The sequence below is a fragment of the Theobroma cacao genome, chromosome 6 (genome assembly GCF_053813885.1).
Source record: "Theobroma cacao isolate CCN51 chromosome 6, ASM5381388v1, whole genome shotgun sequence".
Taxonomy (NCBI): Eukaryota; Viridiplantae; Streptophyta; class Magnoliopsida; order Malvales; family Malvaceae; genus Theobroma; species Theobroma cacao.
Window position 1 is genome coordinate 24,555,768 of NC_142644.1, and position 15,502 is coordinate 24,571,269.

Below are 15,502 nucleotides of genomic sequence, written 5' to 3' on the forward strand. Positions count from 1 at the left end.
AAATTCAACCTAAAATAGGAAAGACCATTTATTGTTCATGAGGCAAATGAGAGCAGATATTGCAATTTGATAAATCCTAAGAACAACGCCATCATTACTCTAATCAATTTTCAATATATAAAGAAATATCATGTATGAGATTCCCACTCCATTATTTGTTAGATGCAAAATACATGATTTGATTCTTCATCATCTTGAGCATTTAAATGAAAAGCATTCTAGTCGTAATTTCACCATTTTTATATTGGCTGTGTTTCACTAGTAATATTTTAGCTGCTAACTTTATCACTTATATGTTGGCTGCAATTATATTATATTATTGGTCGCAAGTTTTCCTACTCATTCTTTGACCATAATTTATCATTCATGTTTCTGTCACTAACTTTATTACTCATAATTTAGCTGTAATGATATTATGTTATTAGCAGCAAGCTTTATCGTTCATCTTTAGTCCTAACTTATTACTCATAAATTGGCCGTAATCCTTACGCTTATTTATTTAAAGGGATGAATTAATTTCTTCACGTCAAGTAAAGTTAATCTCCTTGATGAAAAGTTGAAAGTTACCCTTTGGTCACATACAATAATAAGAAATGTGAATAAGTTTGCAACATCCGTATAATATTATTATTATTGCAAAAGAAAAAGAAAAATAATATACCAATAGCAAAGTACTGGCTAAAAAAAAAAAGCAAAGGACTAGCCAATTACATATTTCATAGAGAAAAGTTATTATTGACAAATACATCTAATTGTTCTCTACTTCAACTTCATGCTTTTTCAGTGAAGCTATCTTCTCTGCAATGTCTTCTAACTCATTTTCCAAAGAAGACTTGTGAGAAAAACCTTGGCTTTAGATCTACAATCACTGAGGTACTTAAGCTTGAATCCAACATTACAAGCATCATCGAATGAAGTACTTATTAATGGAGCATAGGATATGGCTAAAGCTCTACCCAGCATTTTCATCATTAAAGCAAATGAAGTCTACGTTCTTTACAAATGAGGTACTCCAAAACTCTCCCTGTATACTAAAAACATGCTCCAAGTATTCCACATACTCCAAAAAAATTTGAAAACCATGGAGGTTCAACTTTCCTACCACTCTGTTTAGTGTGTGCTACTTGAGTACTAGAAGCACTACTAGCATCTTTGTGTTTTGGCACTGGGGAGCAAGAAATACGAGGATTAATTGGAGTAGCTTTAGCATCATCAATATCAACTCCAACATCATGAATAACCTCAACATTTAGAGTAGCTTCAAGGATAACTTCAACAGCAGGAATAACCTCAATGTCAGGAACAACCTCATCTTGAACAACATGGGGAATAAGAATGATTTTAATTTTTTTTTTTAAAAAGGAACAACATCATTTGGAGTAACATAGTAATATGTTTATACCTGGTTCATAGTGAAGCTCTGAACATGAGAAAGAAATAAAACATCCAAATCAATGAAATCATCAAAAGGGCTAGCTCACTTTCAACTTCAACTTAATCATTAGATTCATCACCATGCTTAGAGTCACATGATTCCCCCTCAGTCTCTATTTTAGAGGTTTTTTTCTCTTCAACTAAATTAAGTTCTACTCTTATAATTGATTCTCCTTGGAAAAAAACAAATAAAATGAGAAAATGAAAAAATGTAGAAAAAGAAACAAAAGAAGAACTTACTTTTCAATAAGCATGCTTATCTTTTGTTTTATGAGTAGGAGCATGAGAAGCAGAATCTTCTTCTGTAGTTATATTTTTCTTCATTTGAAGAGGAATCAAGCGTAAGGATACATCAATGTTACTTACATGAGGAGTGTAGAGACGAGCCTTGGGATTAGTTCATGGCACAATAATAGATCTCCATTTTTTAATACACTCTCTCTAATAAGCAAACCATCCAAGTGTGGATATCAAATCTATCAAAAGTTGAGACGGTACAACTCTTAAGTTTATCTAAACTAAGTTAAAGTCCTGCCATGAGAAATGAAGAAACACAAGAAGAAAAATTGATAGATGAAGAAGAGTCAGGCAAAGTTGGTTGGTCAAATCCAAATTGACGTGCCACTCTATAAGAAGAATACTCCTCGACAGAAAGAAAATCTCTATCTCCATCAGAACTAGAACTTTTAATCATAGAAGGCAATTGGGAACTATGAACCTATATACAAAAGTTAATACCTCGTAAGCTCATTCTTTCAGGTTGTAGAAGATGGTGGTCATAATAAATTTCAAGATCACCAAATCTCTTTATAGGCTGTACATAAGGTCTGGGATTAAATTCTTTGGTCACATCCATCACTTCAAGAACATTACCCCTCTGTAGTTGATCATGCCACGTCCAAGCTCTATAATTGTTCCTGGATGAATGGTTATTTACGGAAAAAGATGCAAAAGGATATGCATTGGGCACAAAAGTATAAGTACTAAACCTTTCTCATAAGCACCCTTGAATGAAAGAAGCATCTACATAAGTCAAAACTTTATAACGCCTAGTTGACTCGATGGTTTTGAGTTGGTATAAGTCACGTCTTTTACATAGTGATCCTAAATACAGTGAAGTAAAAGGAAAACATACTCCCTTGATAATTTTTATAGCTAAAGGAACAACTGTCGAAGAGATACCATCATCTGGACACTCTAGGAGCATGTGTCGTGCCAACCAATAGATTATTAAAGCCACTAATTTGTGCTCATGGTTTGGGTACTTAAGAGGACAGATTTCAATTCCCTCAACATTGAACTTTTTTATAAAAGATTCATATCCAATTAGAGAATCGTGCAATCTTTGAAGTTTTACTCAAACACTTGAGTAGATCAAAGAAAAAGTTTTTAATACATACCTTTTATTCAGAAAGCTTAATAGAGTGAAAATCATGCTTCCCCATACAAGGAAGTTCCAAAAGAACACACATATCTTCCAAAGTGAAGGTAAATTCTTTCCATGTTGTAATCATGGTATGAGAAAAATTGCTCCATCTTGCAAGAATAACACGCCATATATCCGTCCTTTTTTCTCTATGAATATTGAGCTTGAAAGTGACATGTATAACATCAAGTATCCTAGCAGATTAGAAAAGTTTAACATAAGTAGAATTCTTCAACACCTTATTTACCCACTCATCTCAACCATGAACAAATTTAGAATTGGAGCTTAACTTAGTAGCAGAAAGTAAAAACTCACCACGCTCAAACTTGAACTTCAGAATTGATAATCCTGGAATACCATTTCTTTTATAAAGAAGGGCTTCTAAGTATAGACAATTCCAATCATATCCAATAGGTTCAGAAGGATGTTCGTCAACCTGTCCAGCATGGACTTCTTCCCAAAAACAATATGCTCCCCTTTCTCTAATAATTTCATCTTTCCAATTTTCAAAGATAAGAGAAACTTCACCATTCTTTCCTATTCTAATCTTCTGGGGAGGAATTACTTTAGAATCATTATTCTTCCTTTTATGGGCAATGGTCTTTTTCCTTGTTGCAGCCCTTCCAAGCTCACCATAATGGATTTTTGGAGGGAAACGCATCCGAGGCATAGAGAAAGATGAAAAAAGAAGCCTACAAACATGATCACGGAAAAAAAAGATAAATATGCATATTTATAATAATTTTATTTATTTATTTATTAAGCAAGAAAAAAAGAAGAAACCATAAAACACCAACAAAGTAAAACAACAAAATTTATCAAACTTATAGATTTTATTATTATTACTATTTAAAAAATTAACTAATTAATTAATAATAATAACAAAGAAAAATTACAATATAAAAAAGAAAGAAAGATGCAATATTTTTTAAGAAAAGTCAAAATAAAAATAGAACTCGCAGCATGTCCCGCAAGCCCCACTTAAAGAAGCTTGAAATAAACAAAAAAAAGCTTGCAGCATGCTGCTAGCTTAATATTTAAAAAAAAAGCTAAATTAATTTTTTTAAAAAAATTTACTATGTCTAAGTTTAAAAAAAAAAAAATCATTGTTTCTCAAAATCTTCTTTTGCACTTTTGCTTTTAGTTATAAATCATAAATTATAGGTATTGAGACTTGATACAAATACCTATTTCAAGAATTTTTTTTCCTTCGCTTGCTTATCATGATAATTCTATTTGGAAATATAAATAATTCTTGCACTTTGCTTTTCTCTAAAATCAAACAATTTGTTTGTTTGCTTGAACATATATATATATACATAAAAAAAAGCTCATCCTATGCATGAAAAATGTTCTTTTCTCATATTTCAAGTAAAAAAAATTATGCAAAGGGTAACAAGTAAGAGAAATTCAATTTTTTGAAAAATAAAAAAAATCAAACAAGAATTTACAAGAAAAAGAAAAACTTGCTTGCTTAAAAAGATTTGCAAAAGAACCGACTTTGCTCTGAATTTTGTTTTGCTTTGTTTTGAATCTGATTGAGGAAAATTGTTCATATTAGCTTCATATTTATAAAGCACATGGAATCAATGTTTTTATGAAAAAGATTAACTTTCCTTTTACTATTTGTATCTTGAAAATCTTATTTTACATGAAAAAATATTATTATATAATCAATCAAATATTACATAAAATATTGGCATCACACCTTACACAAAATAGTAACATGTTACTACCTAAGGCGTTACTACCCAAGGTGTTACAATACAACGCGTTATAATACAAAACAAAACTTTTCACTAAATTAATGCATAAAACTTATTTTTAAGTAAGAATTCTTATGCAGGGGCCAAAATATAGATACTTAATTTTGGTTAATACCTATTATCTAAAAAAATATTTTATAGCATAACATTGTACAAAAAATAATTAAAACAACCATTACAAGTGAAGCACTACTTCATGCAGAACAACTAAAAGAAGTGAATTACTACTTCACATGGAACAAATAGAATAAATGGAGCACTACTTTATGTGGAATAACTAATACAAGTAGAACAACTACTTCACATAGATGACCGTGAAAGTAATCCGAAAAAAGAGACAAAGTTCATGGGTTACTTTTATTTTAGGATGTTCCGAAGAGTTTGGTTTGGTGCCTCAAATGTGAAGGTAGTTAAGAGGTCTCTCTCTTTAACATTTTCTTGAAGTAGAAGTGTTTCCCTCATTTACCTTATTCTCTTATTTTTATTCATGTACAACTTTTTCTCTTGTACTTGTTTACATACAGCTTCTTCTCTTATGCATGTTCACTTATAACTCTTCCTTGTTAGCTTTTACTTTAAAACAAGTCTAATTACATTTAACCACTTCAACAGTCATATAATGAGTTTTTAACCGTTACTCGATATTAACTTTCAGTAACAGTTACTTAATATTAAAAATTTCATTAATAATATCATTCATTACGTGTATTAAATCTTTTTCTTGTAACTATTACTTTTGAATAGAGCTTTCACAATTCATTGAAGGAACTTTCACTTTTCAGAACTACCTTATTCTCATTCAGAGTTTCTCTCTCTAGCCCTTTTATACATTATCTACCTATTCTCTTCTTATTCTCTTTTACTTGCCATGATACTTAGTAATTCAAGAACTGCTTCGATCTTCCTCTTCGTCACCTCCGATATCTTTTACTTGTTTGCAATGCTTCATCTTCTTATCACAAAAAACCCTTTATAAAATGTAAATTGAGTTTTAATGTTTTATATATTGGTATATATGTGTGTTTGTTTTATAAAATAAATGTTTACAAAACCTTAAAAAATAAAATTTATCGACCAGCAAAAATTTCTTGCCAAAAGAAAAAACGAAAAAACAAAAATGCAACGGTGAGTTTTGAAGTGAGCTTGTATTTTTATTTTTTTGGTAAAGGTAGTTAGCTTTTATTAGGTTTTAGTTATCGCTGGTGAAGTGTCCACGGAAACTGTGAGCTTCGCCCACCCTTGAGAGGAAAAGCAGAAACAAATCCAAAAACAAAACGCATAAAGGAGTATTATCACATTGACAACCATGACTGGTAATTATTTTTTCTTTTAATTCATTATTCAATAAAACTTTATGTTTACTAATCAAATTCTACTATTTCAGCTAGTCAATTTTGTTGAGAACGCTCCTTCAACGATCTCAAATTGCATGATTGAGTTTCAGCTCTCTTTTTTGGTCGTTCTTATTCTTCAATCGGTTTTTCTGATTTGGGTTTTTCTTTTAATCCAATTCGGTTTTGTTTCTTTAAAGTACGTTATAAAGAGAGAAACTTTTTTTTTCGAGGTAATCAGAGATATCAGCAGCTGCAATGACTTTTCTTTTGGGGGGTGAAATCAAATGGTTATTGTTTTGTTAATTATTTCTGCAGGTTTTGGTGATATGGGTTTTATAAGTTATCATGAAATTTACGTCATGATGATTGATTTTTATTAAACAAAATCAATGCGAGTGTTAGTGAAGCAAAAGGGTTAGAAGTACAGTCTTTGAGAGAATCTTAAGCACAGATTAGGGGTTCATGCTGGTAAATCATCGATAAACCATCAAGCTATCAGTGAACTAACATATACAGTTGCCCTGGTTATAAACATACAAGTTTAATATCCTGCCTTTCTTCCCAAGCAGCTAAAGAAGGACATGAAATATGATAGATTAACCTTATTTGTAATAGTGATTAAACCTTAGTTAATCAATTGATAGAGGAATTTTATCTACTGAGTAAGTGATTTTGAGTTTGGTTTATGATATACTTCCTTCAACATTTTGTCATTTCTCTGAGTTATGTTTACAGACTATGTACAGGAGCAGGAGATGGAAATTGAAGCACTGGAAGCAATACTAATGGATGAATTCAAAGGTCTAAACCCCTCCCCCCCCGCCCCCCCCTTTTTTTTTTGTTGGACTTCTGTTTTCTACGTGAGAAAATTTCCTTTTCCCTCCTGACCTGTAATGATTTCTGCTTTTATATCAGAAATTCACTCCGGTGAGAGTGGGCTAAGCACTTCGAATAGATGCTTCCAAATAACATTATCTCCTCAGGTGCGTTTTATCCATACAGAAGGTTATCTGCAATTTTTGTGACGTGCTTGGCATTTTTTTATAAGCCCATTTTGTTCTAGTTTTTCATGATGACCTTACAATGGCATGGGATAGTAGTGGTAGAGTTGTTTGCTGAGTAATAATGCACCTTGAAATGATTTAGAATGTTTGGCATGCTTATCTTGGTTCTACATCATTATTCATTCTTCTTGAGTCTTGTGCCCTGGCAAGTAATTTTCCTCTCATCTAATTGCCTTGTTTTCTGTTTGACAGGATGATGACACAGATCAGTCAACCACACCAGGTTATTCTTTTTATATTATCCAACAAATTGTAGTGTGTCATATTTATCTGCAGCCACCCTTATATGCTGACATGGACAAATATATTTATGACATGAAAGTTGATTCAATTTGCTTAACTTTGGGAATTTTGTTTGCTGCCCTTAGTTCAGGATTTTCTGTTTCCCTGTGAACCTAAGCTGTTGCTCAAACTTTTGTTGCAGTTCAGCTGGCTTTGATTTTCTCGCATACAGAAAAGTATCCAGATGAGCCTCCACTTTTGAATGTAAAAAGGTCAGTATGTCCTTTCAATGCAATGTGCCAGTATGCATCCTCTATTTATAAGGATATATGACCATCCTCCATTTACTCAGATGATCTGAGAAGGAAATAAGTTTTCCCTTCGTTTGAAGTTCATTTGGGCTTTGCTCAATGGGAGGATGGAAAAGTTTTTAATCCAATGGTTATGTTATAAACTAGAAAGATGATTACAAGTATTGGCCATTAGATTGACAAATTCTCCATTCTTCCGCCTTTCCAAGCAAAGTCTTAACTTCTCCTTGATCTCATTGGTGTTCCCCTAATACCACCTGAGACTAGAACAGCAAACAACTGCCTTTTATTTATTAACTGCATTTTTGTTTTTAATGTTCGATTAGAGTAAAATGTTTCATGAGTGGAAACACTAATTAATCATATGCTCCTCACCTCTGAAACAACTGCTCATCTGCTGCATGTAGGCAATATAGACCTCTGAAAATCGTCAAGGCTTTTTTCTTGATCACCTTTGCTACATGATTTTTGCCTTTTCAGATATTGCTATATAGCAAAAACAACATCTTATTTGATTAAAAAGGAGCAAATAGACGGAAAGTAACTCTAATTCACACTTAATGTTTCATAACTGTAGTAGATCATGCTTTTTGTTATCCATGAAACTAATTCTTATAGGTATTTTTTTCTTCTATACCCGTACTCATTTTTGCCTTTTGTTTTTGAAAGCAAAGAAGTTAGTAAAACTGACAACCAAACCGAGCCTACTAGTTGTCAGATCTACTGTTTTGTTGGATAAGCAAATTTGTATTACCCAAAAAAAGCAAAGAAAACTGCTGCAAGAGGCAGCACATAAAAATTTAATCAAACATAGAGCTTTTTAGCCCAAGTCAGTACAAAGTTCCCTATTTACAGAATCATAAGCAATGTTCTTCTAACCATAGAGACGCATTTGAATAGCATCTGTGATTAATTTATGAACCTTGGAACCCGAACTTGCAGCTTGCCCATTAACTCTGTTATATCTTTCTCTCCAAAAATAATAGACAAAAGCGCTCCAAGCTCTGTGTAGGATGACTGAGATTAGAGCTTTCTCTCAGAGTCTGTGAACTGCCCAATGTAATTCTGCATTCCAGTCAGCAACATCCCTCTGAATCCCACAGGTTTGCAGCATACGTTTCCATATAAGCTTGGAATGGTCACAAGAAAGGAACAAATGATCTCTGGTCTCCAGATCTTGGTTACACAGCACACATTCACTTCTAACGGAAATTCCCCAGGACAGCAGCCTGTTTCTGGTAGGCAGTCTATTTAGGATAGCCATCCATGTAATCAAAGTATGCTTTGGAATGTGAAGATGGAACCAAACAAGCCTCTGCCAGCGCTATGTCATATTTCATTCCAAACATAAGTAGCTGTATAATTAGTACCAGGGGAGATCTAGATCTACTTTTGGTTTTCTTCGTCTGATATAATTTTGAAGCTATCTATAGTGAAAGTCTGCACTAACGTGTCACTGGTTACCATGTGACTAAATCTTAGAAGTGTTGTGTCCTTATAGACTTGCATGTATGGTTTCTTTAGTCGATAGCCCCATATAATAAATCAGACTAAAATACATAATAGTATTTCGAATGTGATAAATTATCAATATTGACATTATTTAACATTTATCTTTAATGGATGGCAGACTGTCATTTTCTGCAAGTTGGTTGCTGATTATTCCATCTACTAAAAATGGATGGACTTTATCTTGAACATTTGGGATCTTGTTCAGAAGATGCATTCTTTGCTCCTCATGATATTGTTCTTTATGATGAACTTCTTTAAATAATCTGCATTTTTCATTTCCTTTTCCAGTATACGGGGAATACAAACCAGTGACCTGAAAGTTGTGAAAGAAAAGCTTGAACAGGAGGTAACCTTGCAAGGCGGTTACATTTTCTTCTGTTGTAATTTACTCTTTAAGCATATCTGAAGCTTCCAGGGGATATTCTTCCAAAAGTTCAGTTTTCTTCTCTTAACAGAGAGTTAACGTCATATATCTCTCCAATCCTGTCACCATGTAATGATAAATGCAAAATCTCCTTATGGGAAGTGTTATGGGAAGTTTTAAATGGCATATGAGAATCTCAAGTGTGCCAAAACTTTAGCCAATTGAACTTTGTCTTACATTCATAATCTGCTCCAGTAGCATCTGTTTAATTAATTGATCTTTCTTTCTAGAAGAAGGTAGTAATAACAAGTATTATGTTGATTGGTATGCCTACTAGCATATATTCTTATATGTAAAGTGGTTATACGGTTCCATATTGTGCAAATTCTCACTTGATAATTGCACTTTTCAGGCATCTGAAAACCTTGGAATGGCTATGATTTACACTTTGGTTACATCAGCCAAGGAATGGCTATCTGAAAGATATGGCCAAGATGCTGATGCTGACAATGCTGAAGAAGAAGAGGCAACAAAAGATGAGGTGTGGCCATATGTTTTGCGTTTTAGTTTCCTCTGCTCTTTTGGTTAGATGTTTACTAGATTCAAGTGTAATTATAGCTTTTGTTTTTGGGCAATCCTTAGCGAATTCTATTTCCATTTCAACCATTGCCCACCTGCTAGTTACATGCAATGTTATGTTCATTGTATAAATAGCTCTAGTATGTATAGGTCTGTAGATAGAACTACTTGCATGTGTTAATATACAACAACTTAGACCTTTAGAGAGAGGAATGTTGTTTTTGTCCTAAGACGCTACAATGACATGCGGGTTGCAAGGTTATGCCCAGTGATGCCTAATTGAGAGCAAGGATAGATTTCGATATATGTTTCGAAGTTAAAAATTAGATAGCTTGTGCTCATGATGAGCTTCTGACATTGTTGGATCTGGTATCCAAGCATTAACTAGAAGCATGAAACAAATGGCCTTTTTGTTATTATAAATGCTTGGTATAAGTAAAAGAAAAGGTATAGTGAAGCTCCCAGTTTGCAGTGTTGATAATGTAAATGTGTCAAATAAATCTCAACTGACATCAGTTAGAATGCTGGACAAACTCGACTTGGTCAGACCCATAAAATATCCTTTGAGTACACGTAGAAAATGACTTGAAAATGAGTGTAGAAGAGAAAGGAAGTTGAGACTGAGTGCCAACATTAGAAAGGATGTTACTTTTACAGCATTAAGTGTTACAAAAAATGTGTAAAAGTATTTTGGAGAAGAGGGGAGAAGTTAAATAGTTGAGTCACTTCTACTGAAAACCAATGACTGAGAAGAAGGATGTATATGTTTCACATTGTGCCTGCTGTCAAGTTAATGGAAGTTGAGAAATATACCCCTTGAGCTTGTGGAGATATGGTTTGAAACAAACTGGATCCAGTATCTTTCCTATTGATTTTCCTTCAACTGTTCTCACCAGCTTTTTTCTCAAGTTCAAACTTCAAAAAATGAGGAAATGACAGGATCATGTCAACGATGTTTGTCAGTGATGCAACCTGTTAGGATCAGTTTCCTCAAATCAGGGAATAACTGTTAATTTATGAAAGAGAGTGCTAATATTCTAAAGAGATACTATGCTGGTTACTGTTATAGCAACTAGATTTCTGGACAAGTTGTATCTACTGAATAAAAGTTTGGACACTTTCCTGGTAGATAGTTTTAGGGATTTTGTTGTTTGTGCTATTATAAAAATTATTCATAATCTCCACTTGGAACTCTTAATGCTAAATGGTTGATCTGCTGTAAAAATGTTATCTAATCCGACAAAGCAGTGGTGTGTTTCATTTGTTGTTCAAATCTGACAAAGACGTATGGTTTAAGGTATCTATTAGATAAATCCAAGAGCAACAACATAACACTTTGTGTTAATTATGATCCCAAATCATGATGCTGTTCAAGTTTGAGGGCACTAATGTTTCTCTTTATGTGTGTAAAAGGACGAAGTTAGCAGACTGAAGAAAAGGAAAAAAAAGAAAGAGCCTCATTTTTTTTATTATTCCAGATGAGTAGTTGTTGCATATGTATACAGTGAAGCCTGTCACACAATTATGAGTTGCCTCTTTATTTATTTTATTTTTCCTAAAGTTACATTCCATCTTCATTTGCATTCAAGCTAAAGATGTTTGCAAATGTTCTGTTTATGATCCCAAAATTCCTTTTTCCTTTGTTGCACATTCATGATAGGTACCTTTAATTTTTCTTAAAGGATGAAATCTAGAGGCCATTGAGCTTTGTATAACTGTCCATAGTACGTTTATTTGGTTCAATCAAACCTTTGACCTAATATTAGGTGCAAATTGCAATAAAGGCAACTCTGTTACAGGATATTCCATATTCAAAAATATTTTGTTAATTTCTATGAAAAGTGTTCATGTTGTTGGTAAACAAGTTTGTTAGTAATTGGATTAATTTCACTGAAATAAAAAGTTTTATAGCCTGATTAAACCTACTATAAGTATGAGGGCTTCTCTGCATCATTTGGGCAAAGTTTGATGGCTTATTGATGCTTTGTTCCTATTCTTAATATCAGATGTTAGTCTTCATGTTAAACGAGCTATCATAGCTTTCCTTTTGCAGGTAATTGTACCGCATGGAGAACCTGTTACTGTTGATACATTTTTGGCATGGAGGGAAAGGTTTGAGGCAGAGTTGGCACTAGAGCGAGCCAAGTAAGTTTGATAGCTAAATGCTTTTTGTACGTATGCACATGTGCACAAACATTACTTTTCTGTTAGGTTTTTGTTCTCAAGTCTGCAAGTTTGCTAGTGGTAAACATGCTAAAGTTCCTCGTGCTAGTTATCATTATCATATAAAGTTTATCCTTGCTAGAGAAGTGGTTGACCTTGGACAAGATGTAGCGCCTCATGTCCTCGTTTCAGTTTCCTATCTTGTCAGTCTGGACTTAAATAGCTCTTGTGTCTTGCTTTGTAGTACATGTACCAATAGCTACCATAATGGGTTCCATGTCATTAGGGGGAAAAAAGGAAATAACTAAAATGCAGTTTCTATTCTGGTTCTACACTTTGGAACACAGTTCATATCATGAAAATCTTCCTAAAAAAAAAAAAAAAGAATCATGGAGATGTTTTCATATGAGTAAACTTTGCTTTACAGTTAATTAAGCATAAGGGTACCTACATAAGAGAGGTGACTTTTCAATGTGCTATAATATCGCCTAGAACCTACATTGCTCAAACTTGGGTATGAATGGCAGACATGGGTACATCTCCAACATTCTTATGTAGAATTTTTGCTCAGTTTTTCCTTATGTTTGGGGGGTCATGCCTCATACCCACATTCACTTTGAGGTGTCTGACATGTGTACTTTAGAAAAAACGAAGAGCCAGAGCAACATAGCCTGCACTAGAGGAAATAATCCTGGGCTAGCTGTCCCTCTTCTAGTTTAGTGCATGGAGAATTTCCTTAGTTTGTTGTGGTTAATCTACCTCTTCATCATGATGCATTTTGTGTTAAAAGGAAGAAGAAAAAGCAAAACTGTCTATGCTATGAAAAATAGAAGGCATATATTATACCATCACAAATAAACTCTATATGCATCAATTTTCAGGCTAATGCCCGAGTCTGCTCTCACAGCACCCAAGGAAAAGAAGCTCACAGGCAGGCAGTGGTTTGAAAGTGGAAGAGCCACAGCGGTAATTTATTCTTCCTAATTTTTCTCCCTATAACATTGTGGACATATAACATCAATATCCTTGTGACCATGGATTTGGTAGGATAGCAGAAACAAGCACATCATTGTTTCCTTTAGATTGGCTAATAATCTTTAATGATTAAGTCGAATTTGGGATGGTCTATTTCGAATTCTTGTACCCATTGATTAATGAGCCTTTTTCTAACATGTATTTCCACCTTTTTAGGAATAGAATCTAATCACTATGTGAAACCACTATTCTTTCTTGTAATAAGTTATATCTTTACCCTATGTAGAATCTGAGGCTCAACAAAATTTATGTTAGTATTAAAAAAGTATATGCAAGATGAGAAGTCTATTAAATTTTATTCAGCCAAAGATCTAATTGGATGATTGGACTCCTTTCTACGGTGCGAAGCAATCCTGAGTCAACAAAGAAAGAACACAGAGTGATATCAGTAGAAATTGTCTGTTTAATTCATGAAAGTGCATGTTTAACATAGTGACTTTATCTTCTGCAGAAAGGTGCAGCTCCAGTCAATGAAGGATCTGATGAGGAAGACGAGGAAGATATTGATTTTGATGATGATGATTTTGAAGGTAAGTCTCTCTCTTGGCACACAAGACTATAACCAGTATTGATTGAGTCAAGAACATTTATTTGATCCTTTCATAATTATGATGTGGTTTAGTAAAACTGAAGCGTAAATGTTGCAAATTGGATGGAAGAAATTATTTGATCACTTTGGTTTAATGCAGATGATGAAGAAGATATGCTTGAGCACTATTTGGCTGAGAAGTCTGATTCATCCTCTCACTCTTCGAAGAGAACTGCCTAATAGAAAGTTGAAAATTAAATATTTTTGATGGAGCACTTCCTAGCATTGGAAGCATACTGTCTCTCATAATATACCTTTCCTATGTATTTTGTCCCACTTTATCTCTTGACAGAAAGTGGGAGACGTAGTTTGATGATTAGAAACTTCCTATGATTTATTCAAGTATAGTAGCAAGGATGGAATTCATTGAAGGAAACCATTTCTGTTGTAACATTGAGTTTCTGTGTTTTTAAGCACCATCTCTAATGTAAAATTCACGAAATTTTGCCCAATATTTAAAAAGCAACACAAATTTCATGTCTTCTAATGGTCATGACTTGTATTTGGCTGTGATTTTTCGGCCAGTAAATTATTATATTGCACCTTTGGTTTTTGCTTTGCAAACTAAATGTTCATCTGAAATTCGTTGAAGCATTGGCCTGTTGTGTGAGGGAAACACTAGCATATCAGCGACTCTGCTTGTGTCGAGGCTATCTTTTCAATGGCCTGTGATATTCAAAATTAAATATCTGTTAAGACTAATTAGTAATCACATTAAAATTATGTCACTCAATGAATAACAACTCCTTGGAAAGAAAAGATAGCATGATCCCTGAATTACTTGTGAATAAATTTAGAACAAATTCATTGTTAAGAACCATGACATTTTCATGATAACCAGTTTTCTTGGGCAGGACAGTTTCAGCTGCAACTCAACTTCTCAAATCTCACGCCTATTAAATCCAACCACATTTTCAAGTTTTCATCATTCCCACATGCAAAATAAGCCTAGCTGAATCTATTCTTTTGACGAGTTCAAGCTCAAAAATGAAAATATTATCCGTTTGGTTGCTGATTTTTTTTGCTTGCTCAGCCTTACGGGTAACACAAGGGCTAGCCATTGATGTACCTGGAGGACTACCACAGCATTATCAACCAGGCCAGTTCACATGGAAGTGTCATCAAGACTTCCCTAGCGCCACACTGCCACTCTCGACGCCCTGGTTTCCATTCTTTCCTCTTACCACCACATCTCCATCTTCTGCCAATCGTTCTACTCCTTCTAAGCAATCCAGGCCTACTATTGAAATTCAGCCATGTGAGTCACATTTACAAGATATTGATGCTTGCATTGTAGACATTGTCACTGTGTTTTGGACTAACAAGCCAAATGTTGGACCAGCTTGTTGCAAGGCAATCACTGGGATGAGCCAAGATTGCTTTTATCGCTTGATTCCGCCGTCCATTAATGACTACTTTAGTCCTTACATCAAGGAACTTTGTTCTGCTGCTCCTCGTTATGCATGATCATTCCTGTCTTAGAATTCTTATTGGGATAAAACATCCATTTGTTGGTGCTTAGGATATATGGTGTCCAGTTTATGATTTGGTTGCATTAGTTTTATTCCTGTCAAGATTAACATTAAACTAGTATACTGAATGATGTCATTCGACACCAATTAACAGTTTCATGCAGGGGTGCTTAATTTAATGAGGGATTAAACAATTTCAGTGATCATCAGCAGCATGGGAAAAAGAAAGTA

The 15,502-nt window shown here is 33.9% G+C and overlaps 1 protein-coding gene and 1 pseudogene across 1 annotated transcript; one reads left to right on the forward strand and one right to left on the reverse strand.

Annotated features, from left to right (window-relative positions):
• The first annotated feature begins 5,797 nt into the window (after positions 1–5,797).
• Positions 5,798–14,286, forward strand: LOC18596098 (Ubiquitin-conjugating enzyme family protein). Its single transcript, XM_018123909.2, has 11 exons — positions 5,798–5,939; positions 6,696–6,761; positions 6,876–6,943; positions 7,217–7,247; positions 7,449–7,518; positions 9,358–9,415; positions 9,846–9,974; positions 12,066–12,157; positions 13,057–13,141; positions 13,662–13,740; positions 13,900–14,286. The coding sequence occupies exons 1-11, from the start codon at positions 5,933–5,935 to the stop codon at positions 13,977–13,979; spliced, it is 765 nt and encodes a 254-aa protein (XP_017979398.1). The 5' UTR covers positions 5,798–5,932; the 3' UTR covers positions 13,980–14,286.
• On the reverse strand, positions 8,432–8,860 carry LOC148762218 (uncharacterized; annotated as a pseudogene).
• Positions 14,287–15,502: the final 1,216 nt, after the last annotated feature.

Excerpts from the sequence above, each read along its gene's own strand:
- LOC18596098 (XM_018123909.2), top strand. Across the intron at positions 6,944-7,216 it reads AAATAACATTATCTCCTCAG|GATGATGACACAGATCAGTC; the intron begins GTGCGTTTTATC and ends TCTGTTTGACAG. Across the intron at positions 7,248-7,448 it reads AGATCAGTCAACCACACCAG|TTCAGCTGGCTTTGATTTTC; the intron begins GTTATTCTTTTT and ends CTTTTGTTGCAG.